The sequence below is a fragment of the Dermacentor variabilis genome, chromosome 4 (assembly GCF_050947875.1).
Source record: "Dermacentor variabilis isolate Ectoservices chromosome 4, ASM5094787v1, whole genome shotgun sequence".
Taxonomy (NCBI): Eukaryota; Metazoa; Arthropoda; class Arachnida; order Ixodida; family Ixodidae; genus Dermacentor; species Dermacentor variabilis.
Window position 1 is genome coordinate 1,460,510 of NC_134571.1, and position 12,918 is coordinate 1,473,427.

Consider the following 12,918-nt stretch of genomic DNA (forward strand, 5'->3'; position numbering starts at 1 on the left):
AATATACGCTTCTCTTTAATGGCGGGCCAGAAGAAGAGCGTGCAGCTTACGTGCTTTGTTGTCTTTCATGGCGCCAGCCTTTGCGCGCCCCATCCCGCAGTACGGTAGCGCCACATCATTGTGTCAATATGATCCCCCAGCACAAACATTCGTGATTGAGAACACAAAAAATTACCCAATTCATTTACGCTTCTTCTTCACCTGTTGATAGCTTCCCAGAAAAGGTGATCTTTCAACACCTACATTGAGCACATCACTGAACTGCAGTCGTATGATATGTTTTCCAGTTGCTAATACCCACGTGAAGAAGAAAAGGCGCTTGGCAACACGCGATATAGTGCAGTAGGAGCCTGCCACAGCAGCTTTCCTGTAGCACTCATCCGTCCATGTCGCTTGAAAATGCTGACGTGCGCTCACTTTCCTCTTCCCGTACCAGCAAATCTCCTCGTGAGTAGGCACACGTCGCATTCGCAGTTGTCGCTGCCAACCCTAGTGTGATAAGTGCCATCGCCTATCTGTTTGACAGTGCGTGGGGCATAGTGCCATTGGAAGTGTACTGCACGCTTTTAATAGGCAATAATCCAGCATGCTACCGTTTCCTGCCGCAAGTGGCATGAAGTGAGCATTATATTTTGCTCTGGCAGCATGATATTCCAGCATCACCCACCAGCTTGGTTTCGTTACTATTCCCCCTCGCCGTCTTAAAACACTCGATAGGAATACTACAAAGCACTTCTTGGGCCACTCAGGGCCCCACTAGCTCAACACACTTTGGCATCTCCTGCCGCAGCTGCTCTTGCTGAATGGGCACGTCAGAACTTCCCACTAAATTCCCACCTGAAGGAGCTGCTCAACTGGGCTGAATTTGAGGAGCGCAAACGCATGCTTGCAGAAGCTGTAAGAACGACAGTGCACCTCCACGGCCACTCGGGCCCTACCAGTGTGGTGCCCGTCAGCATCTCGTGCTGCAACAATTTGCGCAACACTTTGCATTATGTAGACGCCACCTACAGTTGAGCCTACCAAATTTTTTAGTGACAGGCGTGTACATTTTCCCAGTTATCACATTTTTTCTTGCGTTTTATATGCATAAGCATTTCTATGCTTACCCGACGAGAAAGCCTTCTGTCTCTCTGACAGTCTATCCCGTAAGACAACCTCTTTTGAAGTAGCACCCACAGCAGCGAGCGAATTCACCTTTGTGCTGCCTCTCGCTTCAACGCCAACGAAGCAGGAAGAACACAGTGCTCACGGACCTCTCAGCATACGCCCTACTCTGCCAGTGTTGCATATTGCTTTCAAGATATGGGCGCACGTGTCTCTCTTCAACTCTAAGTAAGTGGCGAGAACACAGCGCGCAAAGCTATCAGCAGTCGGTATTGTCGGTACTGTCTCTGTCAGTATTGCAGATCGCTTTCAAGGTGCGGCCCTCGTGGCAGTGCCATACGATGTCGCCGCCTGAGTACGGTTGGTCACAGTTCATAATGGTTTGACGTGGTTGGGTAAGGGGATGAAGAGTGATAACGGCTTATAATGATCGGAATGTTATCAGCACACCTCGCACCGCCACCTGCACTACCTTGCTTGCGTCATTAATGCTTCTTGTGCCACCGTTCGTGCCAGTTCATGTCGCCACAGCATTGTCATTTGTACTGGCCTGATCAAGTTTCATAACACTGACAATGACACCAGCCTGCATGGAGAGGAGCAAGTGGCACAATGCTTACACATACTTAGATAACTTCCGGAGCAATTTCTGTATGAATTCTTTTTTCCCCAAGAAATATGAACGAGGTTCTACTGTATATACAGTCGCTGACTGATTTTTCGGACTCCAAATATTCGGACATGCTTGATTATTCGGTCTGCTTCACTGCACCGCCATTCTCCCCATAGACCATAATGTATAACAACTTCCAAAAGTTTGGACACCTTGCAACCTCTCGTCTGATTTTTCGGACACTCCTTGAGCCAACTCGGATTGAAAGCACCATGCACCGACTCTGTCCGGTGCTTGGTTCGACATGCTGAACGCCATTCTTGTTTTGAACGGAGCCTCCTTGCTGTCCCACAAAGTGGCGCTACTGCAAATCCACGCTCATCATCATGGTTTCTTCCTGGTTTGTGGCTGCAGCAGTTCCAGTCACAGCTTAGTGAGCCATGTCAAGACAATCCAGCAGCTGATTTGTTTGTTTCTTCGTGCACGACGCTGCAAGTAGGCCACATTTTTCATTTGTGCGACTGGTATCAGCGTGCTGGCGTGGTGATGTTTGCTTTGTGTGCTGTGTCGAGGTTGCGGTGATGCAACGTGGCATACGGAAACATAGCGTCAAGTGTCTAATGGCACTGACAGTGCCCGCTCAGACTGCGCTGGGGAATGCCGGCAAGCGGGTGCCGGGAGCCTAGGATTTGTCGCCTTGTGATGTGTACCCTACTGACGCCGAAAGTGTTCTGCCGAGACCTGTGCAGTGGTTTCGGACACCGTCTCATTTGACAGTTTCACAGGTGCTCACGCTACTGTACTGACATGCGCAGAACTCGATGATGGCGAGATCATTCGTCAGGTTTCTGCTGCACTGCCGGCCGATGACTTCGAGTCGAAAGATGACGCACCATGAGCTATGCTGCCGTCGCATACGGAGCATGCACAAGCAGTGACTGTGCTTTCAGCTGTCTATAGTGACCGTACTACCTTTTCTGAGATTCAGGCTTATCTGATTACGCGTAAACGGAACAGCGTGCAACGGCGCATTCACGATTTCTTCAAACTTACTGCTGAGCCCGAATAAGTGCGTGAAAATAAAGGATTTCATTTTTTTCTTAATCTGCTTTTTCAGACACCTGTTTATTTGGACATTTCCGCAGTCCTCGTGAGGTCCGAATAAACGGTCGGCAACTGTATACATATATTATGAGTTGAATAGTTGAAAAACTGTCCATGGTGGATGCTGTCCCTTTAAATCTCTTCTTTTCTGTCTTGTATTTGCTGTGACGGCATGCATGTTTGATTCTTTTCTTAACTGTTGCTCTTGTAAGAAAAAATATGTTCAACGCCACGGTTACCACTGCACCATACCTGCTGGGCTTAAAAAGAAAGAGCATAGAAAATTATTGTGTGACCACTCTACATGTACATAATGTTTGTGTTGTTGATTGAGCCCCTCATGTTTTTCGTGAGGTTACAATGAGTTGTCTTTAATCCCTAAAAGCTCATAGTGCTTTTGCAAACACTCTTTTAGCCCATAAGCACAATTCAAAACCACGAACTGCATACACCTATATGCTGCAAGAAATACATAGCTATGGCAATGTTCTTTCCTGTGGGAATTTAGCAGGAACACACTTCTGCTGAAACATGGAGAGAGAGAAATCTCTCATAAAATGACTGGGGTCTTTTAAAGCATTTCCTCAGCCCCGGCTTAATGAAGTGTGCCAGATGGTGACTTGAGCTGGCAGTTTAGCGTTTGGGGTTACAGTGAGGTTTGGATGGGTGGTGAGCGACAGTGTGTGGCATGTCCACAGTATGTGCTTGGGGTTTCACTGGCACAGCCGCATATCAGGTGGAGGCGAGCCTGTGTTGATGAAACGTTTGTCTAAGAAATGAACGTTATCATCAGTTTAACTTGTTACTGATCTTGGCAAATATCCTTCTATCCTCTTGATAAGTGCATGGGTGAAGTCTCATAGGCTCAAAGGTTGCTTGGGCTTGGCCAGGAATGTTGGGTGCCTGGTACAGTGTTGTGTGGGCGAGCAGGTTAGCTTCTTTCCTTTCCTGATAAGCCGTCATGCCCAGGTATCCAGGCCATGTCTGTTGGTATCCGGAAAAGTATGTTTATGAGTTCGTAAATAAAAATGCACAGATGGCTTGTTCAATCATTCGAACGATTGCTGTGATGTGCCCTGTATGGAGGCCGTGTACAACAGCTATTGTCAAGGCCCTATAATTGGTGCTGGCATCTGTGTTCTGTGTGTGGGTGTTTTGTTTGTAGGGATCAAGGTGCCTTCCTGCGTTTCATCCCCCAGCTTGATCTCTGAACTGCCACCCTTTTAGTAACATGGCGGACACGGCTAGCATGCCAGAGTTGCTTCATCTTCGCATGTTATGTGTGTTTCTGGTACTATTACAGCACCCTATTTCTACAGTGCCTGACATGTTTGTGTGGGTTCATTTGTTTAGCAATTGGCTAAATGTTTACAAGTGCAACTGCTTTTGGCAGTATAGTGCACAGTTCTGGTTGCAGTGTTGCCATGGATACTAAACCCAGGACATAAAGGATTTCTCTGCCCGGGTGTGTTACTAAGATACTGCACGCTGATGTTCTTTTCTGATATGGTGTAGCTTCCTGTTTGTGCGAGCAGTTGTGTGCTTGCGTTGATAGGTACCTCCACGGCTAACTTTGCGGCCTGGCGTATAAGTGTGTCCAGCTGATGTTTATCCTTTCAGTTATGCTTGATATATGGAACATGATGTTTGAGCCTAGACATCAGTAATGCGTTCTGTAATTGCAGCATGTCTTCTTCATGAAGGCCTCCAGATCTATTGGATAGGCACCTCATTGTGCGGAGCACTTGTTCTCCTTGTCCTTGTTCTAGAAAGTACTGAGTGGTGACTGCTTCTTTTGTGTGCCAATCTGCAAGCACGCTCATTTGCTCAGTTTGCTCAGGGCTGCTTCATGTGTGGGTATTCTGTCTCTCCTCTCCAGAAACTTTGTTTTAAGTAATTTTATGGTTTTTTCTGGAGACACATGGTGATGTTTAGGATGACGATTCCAAGTTACTGGCCTATTCCTGTATTAGTGTGTGCCGGGCCATGTTGCTGACTGGGCTTATTGGCAAGGTTATCTTCATGCATGGTCACTAGAAACATAAAGCTACTGCTTTGGATACCAGTGACGTAAAGACAGCAGTGGGAGATCTCCCAATCTTTGATAGCGTCAAGCAGCATGCACGCAGTGACTGTAGAAGTGGAACTTTTGTCCATCATTCTAATGCGCGCAAAGTTAAGTCAGGTCATTCCAGCAGGTAAACACAAGTCTCCTACACATTCATTGTGAGAGAGCATTGTAGCGCCACTGCTTTTGTGATCTCGAGACTATCGATGGCATATTTGAAACCTTAGATGGCACCATTATCCAAGCGCATTTGAAGATTGCAAAAGGATTCGGGAGTTATTCTCTGCAACAACACTGTGCCATGTGCACCACTGCATCTTATGCTCAGTACATTTTGGCCAGGCAAAGCCACTAGCTGAGCCAGAGGAATTTCAGGATTCCAGAACCTTAAGCTGTAATAGATATTACCATTCTCACAACTGCCAGCCGCCTTCAATGCGTGAAATACAAATGGCAGTTTGTATTTACGTATGTACACATTTTTCAAGAGCACTCATTCTGCTATTTGGAGCCAGATGTGTGTTTAGGGGCCTGCTTGTGTACCGGAAGAGATTGTCTTGTGTACTCTGACAACCCCCTTCCCCCCTTTTCATGTACAGCAACTTCCCATTCAGCGAAGTCCATGTCAAAGGTGCAGAAAGGATTGCTCGTATCGCTAGAGAGAGTGGTGTACAAAAGCTAATCCACTTCTCTGCTCTTAATGCCACGGAGAATCCCAAGGCAATCATCAAGTTTGGAGGGTCAAAGTTCTACGCCAGCAAGGTAAGAGCCCTCTTGCACAAACGATCCTTTGTTTGGAAATGCCCCAATTTATGACAACAGGCCCAAGATGGAATTGATAATGCATGCAAGAGACAGACAAGCTATATACATAGCCATTTAGAGCACTACAAAGTAGGATTGTGTAAATATGCAAGGCCTTCTAAGCGAAGAATATATTAAATTGAAGCTTTGCAACCAAATTTAGATATTTGGAAATGCTAAATGTTTTCAAATTATTTTGCAGTTTGGTGATCCCTCCCTAAAAATTTAACCAATTGTAGAATGAGAGGTCGTGGAGATTACGGTGTACACAAATTGCATTAAAATTACTTGCAGGGTCCCACAGTTACTATAAACCAGTCCATGGCAGACTCTTTCACTTTGTCTTCTTCTCTATCTTCTGTCTGCCACATTGGCACACGTATAATTGCTCCTTTTCCTTCTTTAATCTGGTTCTTAGAGGGAGAACAAATATTCTACACCATTACTCATTGAAAATGAAAGAAACACAAACAGTTGCACGCACACCAAGAAACAGCGCAGTGTGCATTACAGTTCATCCCGGCCACGGCGGCCACATTTCGATAGGGGAGAAATGCAAGAATGCCCTTGTCCTGTGCATTGGGGGCACATTAAAGATCCCCTGGTGGTCAAAATTAATCCACAATCCTCCAGTACAGCGTGCTTCATAATCAAATCATGGTTTTGGCACATAAAACCCCAGAATTAATTGATTGCATTACAGTTCAGCCAATATTTCGAGCATGTAAGGACTGTGAATAATTAGGAATAATAGCATGTGAATAATTAGAGATTTGAAAAATAGGAACTTAAAGGGGCCCTGAACCACTAGGGTTTAGGATTGGGCGTGTTGGTATTGCATTCTAAAACTGGTACAGTGCAACATAGAAAGGAAGAAACAAGCCGAACCAGCCAGATGAAAAAACAGAGCTCCGACTTCCACCTGGTTTATGGCAAGTTGCATGAAATATATAGCTACAAGAAAGCATCAGGACATGTTGTCACAACACTTCACAAAACGTCACACCGATAAAAGGCTACACCATCATGAGTCACAGAATTGTGCGTGACGACATGTCCTGATGCTTTTTTGTAGCTATATATTTCGTGCAACTTGCCACCAGTTGGAAGTCAGCGCTCTGTTCCTTCATCTGGCCGGCTCGGCTTGTTTCTTCCTTTCTATGTTGCGCTGTACCAGTTAGAGTCCTATACCACCCACCGACCTTGATGAAAAGCAGTCCACAGATTGCATACACTGCTGTGAATTTTGCAGTTGTGTGCGGCACAGAGAGCTCAGAAGTGGAGCACGAAGTCAATGTTTTTTCAAACACTCTCTTTTCAAATGAAGCTTTGTCCTCACCCTTTTCGAAGCTACCGGCAGGTGCCATATTTTGTCATTTAGCAGATTCCCATACATGGCTGCTATTGACTGATAGCTGACGTCAACCAAGAAGGAGGTTTGGATCAGTGGGCTTCTTCCTACTGCTAGTCTGTATATTTATCGATGCAGTTTACTAAATGGGCTAAAGTAAGTGAAAATCAGCAATTAGAATTTCGATGCGAATTACATACTTCCGAAGGAAGCCAACTATCCTTTGCTCACTCGGCCACTGCCGCCCACGTAGGGACTAAACTTGTGGCCACACTGCTATCTGTGTCATAGCAGTCAGGTCTCACTAATTTCGATTAGTTTTGAACACTGAACCAGCCCTGAATAATGCCAAACTTAACTCGGACCATGCATACGCTTGCCAGCGCATGCTTACTGCTGGCCGTTCTTGGCTATGCGCAATTTGCACGTGGCTACTGTCTGTCGGTCAAGCAAGACAAAGCCGGTCTGCACCACGTAACACGACCAGACTAAAGCATATGAGTGTGAGTGCGCACTCAAGCCCTGCCCGGCACGCAGTAAACGCGCTATACTTGGTATACGCACTACATTTGCATGTACCTGAGGCTACTACATATTTATTTATTTTTATTATATATTGTACCTTCAAGGCCTGAAGGCGTTACAGAAGGGAGTAGAATGAAATACAGAGCATGCGCAGATAACAGGGTATAATAATAAAAAAATTAGAAAGTGCGGATTAACAAAAGTATTCTTCAATAGTAGTTCTAAAAGCAGATGCATCGGTTATGTTAACAATTGAGGCCGGCAGATGATTCCATTCATTGGTAGTTTTAGGAATAAATTAATAAAAATATAGGTTCGTGCGCAATGTGGAATGCTCAATTTATGGCGATGGTCAGTACGAAATTATATGTGTGTTGGTTTGGACAAAAGTTCACTTTTTAATTCCGGATTGTAATAATAAATTTTGTGCAGCAGTGATAAGCGTGCTGACTTCTTACGGGATGAGAGGAGAGGGAGGTTTAAAGTAGCCTTCATAGATGTTACGCTTGATGTCCGAGAATAGTTAGTAAGAATAAAATGTGCGCTGCGATTTTGTGTAGATTCTATTGCATTTGTTAAGTAATCCAAGCCAGGGTCCCATACAGAAGAGGCATATTCAAGCTTAGGATGTATTAACGTTTTGTATAGAAGTAGCTTTAAGCTTTAAGAAGTGAGTGGGTGCCATAGAGAAATTGCGACAGAGGTAACCAAGCGTACGGTTAGCATTGTTAGTGATGTGGTTTATGTGTCTTTGCCAGGAAAAATTAGATGTTATCTGGATGCCTAAGTACTTATAGGAACTGACTTCTTCGAGTACAGGGTTCTTCAAGTGATAGTTGGATAGGTTAGACTAAAGCCTCTCCATACACGTTTCCGCCGACCAGGTTAAGTACCGCCAACCTGCCCTCCTCCTCCACGCTCCTCTCCCACTCACCCCCTTAGCTTCCGGCGGCAAGCGGAACTTACGTAGCTGCAGCTTCCTGTTACGAGTGGAAGTGACGCTTTGTTTTTTAGCGTTGTTTACTTTCGCGTCGCTGGAAAGGCTTTAATTGCACGAGCTGCGGTTGAAACTGTGAATGCGATTCTATCCAACAACCACTGCCTACTGTAACCAGCGATCTGCTCGTGTTTGCTGCTTCGCGTCAACCTGCAACGGGTTGTGGCACGAGCGACAACGTACAGTGGAATGTAGTGCCTAGGCGCTTGGAGACCACTGCCGTTTTTCGTGCATTTGAAAAACAGCGACCGCGAACTACTGCTTCAGCGGAATACACAGCTTGTCCCCTTTGCATTCTTCTTATGGTGACTGCCACAGCTCTGCTAAGCACGCGGGGGCGTCTCTCCATCGTCCAACGGCAGTCAACGCAGAAATTCCCGCAGCGCAACTCCAGGAAGCGGAAACGCCGGAACCGGAAATTTTTTAACCGGAAATGCCGGAACCGGAAATACTGGAACCGGATTTGGTGTAAGGGGAAAAGGCGGCGCACAACAAAGGTTGTCGCTACTTAAGAAAGCGGCGGTGGCGCGTGGATGTAGGGGCTTTAGGTTAGACGAAGCAGTATTGCGGGAAATCCTCATTAGTTTGCACTTTTGGCTGTTAAGTCGCATTTTCGAAGTGTCGCACCAGTTAGTTAGCTTGTCTATATCAGACTGTAGTTTTAGAGTGTCAGAATTTGATGATATTACTCTGTAAATGACACAATTGTCTGCAAATAACCTTATGGAGGACGCTACACAGTTAGGCAAATCATTAATATAAATGAGAAAAGCAAGGGTCCGAGAACAGAACCTTGCGGCACCCCTGAACTGACAGGACAAAGCGAAGAGTCAAAATTGTTAGCTGAGACAAATTGTGTTCTATTGGATAAGAAGTGTTCAATCCATGAGATAATATTACGGTCAACGTTGAGTGTATTTAATTTTAGACAAAATAATTGGCGAGAGACGAGATCAAATGCTTTAGAAAAGTCTAAGAAGATGGTGTCAATGTGAAATCCATTATCTAACGTGGCACAGATTTCATGTGTAAATGAAATAAGTTGAGTATCACAGGAAAATGATTTACGGAACCCATGCTGACGAGATGAAAAAAAATGAATTTGTTTCTATGAAGTTGATGAGATTAGAGTAAATTATATGCTCTAGAATTTTGCATGGCACGCTTGTTAGAGAAATCGGCCTGTAATTTAAAGGTGAATGCATGTCGCCAGACTTAAATAATGGAACCACCTTGCCGACTTTAAAATCCTTTGGTAATGAGCACGACAAAAATAGATTGCGAAAAAGATGTTGCACAAAATTATGGATGAGTACAAGGGCTCCACCCGAGGAAAATTCATCTTAACAACTTCAGGTAGAGAAGCACAGGGCAACATGTTATTCAAAAAATGATTTAGAAAAACACTTCATTCGGAACCCTTGACAGTTTTCCTAAATTTTTTAGTATTTTCAGTCAGCAGAGGCGGAAGTGTATTGTAAAAAGAAAACACGTTTAGCTTCTTTGACTGCATTTTTAAACAGTGAAGCAACCTGTTGATATGCATGCCAGCTACCAGTTGTGTTCCATTTTTTTAGTTTGGCAAAACGGCCGCTTCTTCCTGTTCAAGATATGTTTTAGGGATGCATTAAACCACGCTGCTCGATCGTAACACCAGACAACTCGGAGGGGTATGTATTTCTGTACTAATTGATTAACTTTATTTCTAAAAAAGTGACCAGTTCTGTTCAACGGTCCGAGTGTAATAGTCTGGCATAAAGTCTTCTACAAAAGCTTCAAGTTGTGTGTTTATTGATGCATAGCCAGCTTTACTGTAGTCTCGAATATATATTTTTGTTTGCTATTGAGACGCTTGACGTTTTCTTTAAGCTGGAAATGAATAAAACAATGATTGCTAAGCCCTGGCAACATACTTAAAGAATTGACAAGATCGGGAGCGGTAGTCAAAACTAAGTCAAGGATGTTAGCACTGGTTGCTGTAGTTCGAGTTGGTTGAGTAATCAGCTGAGTAAGATGGAAATCAAAACACAAATCGAGAAATGCCTTGCTATCACTGGATGAGTCGGATACAGTTGGCACAGGATAGGACCAGTTTATGTTGGGGTAATTGAAATTCCCCATTAGGAAAATGGGTGAGTGTGGAAACCTTGTTACTATAGCATTAAGCAGGTCGTGAAGTTCAGTGCAAAACGTAGAGCAAGCGCTCGGTGGCCTATAACATGCGCAAAAAAATAACATTGCGGTGATTGATTTTAATTCCTGCACAGACTGCTTCTAAACCGGAAGAAAGAGGAATGTGAAACGAATTGAGCCTGTCAGCCACTGCGATAAGCACGCCACCACCTAATCTAGTACCATGGTCACACCGATAGATATAATATTGTTGTTGGCATTCGAATACTTCTTTGTTGGATATTTTTCATGATGACCAGGTCTCTGTTAAAAGTGACAATGTCGGCAGTGCATGCATCGATTAGGGAAGATATGTCATCATGTTTATTTACAACACTACGTGTGTTAGAAAAAGAGGAGATTAATATCAGGTGCAAGGTGGTGTGTGTCCGAGTTTAGCAGTGCAGGAGGTGGGTCATGCACAGAAGATGGAACAGCGGCTTGAGAAGGATGCAAGGATGATTCATCAGCCTCGATTCCGGACTCAATCTCACAAACACTGTTAGTAGATGTGTGGTACATATAAGCCTTCTTTTTTATTATCAATTTATTGTGTCATTCTGAAAATTGTTCATCGCTAGCTTTTCCAAACTCGATTAGTTTTTTTGCGGGCTGTGCGGGTGGAAATGCAAAAAATCTTCCCTTACAGTGATGCCTGTTGTTCTCATTTGGGATCTTGAGGAAAATATTTCGCGTTTTGTTTTAAAACTACTGAACTTAGTTATTATCAGACAGCATTTATTTGGCGAGAACTTTCCCAGTCTGTGGGCAGGAGATATGGCCTCATTCGACAGTTTCATGTTCAGTGCTGAAGAAATTATGTCCCGCACTTTTTTTTCAGAAGCAGCCCACGTTTCTGTCCGGTCATCAACAACGCCATAAAATATCAGGTTATCGCGCCTTGACCGATTTTCAAGTTCATCAAAACGACTGTAAATGCAGGCCGTCTCCCTACCCACAGCCTCAGTTACTGCTCGGGCAACTTCTACCTTGGCACAGTTTTCAGTTGCTTCCAATTTTTCTTCAACAGCTGTCAACCTGTCATTTAAATCCATCATTTGCTTTTCCAGATTCATCTGAATTTCCTTTACTGTATAAAGTTCTGAGAGCACTTCTTTATGATTTTTGTCTATTTTAGCATTAAGTGTCTTCAATAAAGTTAAGTTCATTCATTAAGTTCATTAAGTGTCTTCATCAAAGTGCGGTTACGTAGCATAAATTCTGCTGCTGCCACGAGATGCTGCAACGAGGTCATTGGCTGAACTCGATGCGGCTTGCTGAGGCATGCTCTTTAGTTAAAAGTACAGCGTTGGATTATTTTCACAAGGCAACTTTGAGTTCCACCTGCGCATCAACCATTTCTAGAGTTGTGGGGTTCTCACCCGTACTCTTGAGACAAAGGAATGACAACACGGTAGTGCAAACAATCACAAGGGCATTTATTGCACCTTTCATAGATCAATGCCTGCTAGCCGAGTTGCTGTCCACAAAACATACCGATGGGCACGCGACAAATCGCGGAAGTACGGCTCACCGCGACCGGATAATGAGCTAATATGTTCGCCCCATGCTGGACACCAACGCCTGGTCATTTGTGCGTATGGTCACGCCAACGGTGGCGCGATCGAACAATCATATTCGTCCATTCCGCGAGACGATCTCGCAGAAGCATGGATCGGCGCACACACAGAATGTCCGCGCTGCTTGCTAACCCCGGAGCCGAAGAGGAAGAGCCTTCTCCTTTTTGCACCCAAGTAACCCCGCCGTTAGGTGGCATTAGCAAAGCCACATTTGTGCCATCTCTCGTACTACCCTGCAAGCATACCGACCGCCGCCGTCACGCGGCGAAGCCAGATTACAGAAGACGGGAGCTATGCGGGAAAACAACATATCAGGGGAAGCATGAGTCGCGCATCCCCACACAATCTAGAATGTTCCGCTTGTAAAAAACAATGCATATGAGATACTGGGCAACAAATTCATACAGGACTCAATGGCCATCACACAGATGTGAACACAATTTACCTAAAGCAGTAGCCAGCCATTTCAATGAACATGGCCATATATTTGATAAAGCAAGGCTCACACAGGCCTTGGAGACAAAAAAAATATCTAAAAAGTCGATTTTTCAGTTTTGTTACTTTTGCAATCTAGACGTCATCATGTGCATGTTGGCA

General features: G+C 44.6%; 1 protein-coding gene across 2 annotated transcripts in view; it reads left to right on the plus strand.

Moving 5' to 3' along the window:
* Positions 1-12,918, plus strand: part of ND-39 (NADH:ubiquinone oxidoreductase subunit 39) — an 81,698-nt gene that overhangs the window by 26,854 nt on the left and 41,926 nt on the right. For both annotated transcript variants that reach the window (XM_075687944.1, XM_075687945.1), the window contains exon 5: positions 5,492-5,654. In XM_075687944.1, the coding sequence (XP_075544059.1) occupies positions 5,492-5,654 (163 nt within the window). The remainder of the gene's footprint in view (positions 1-5,491; positions 5,655-12,918) is intronic.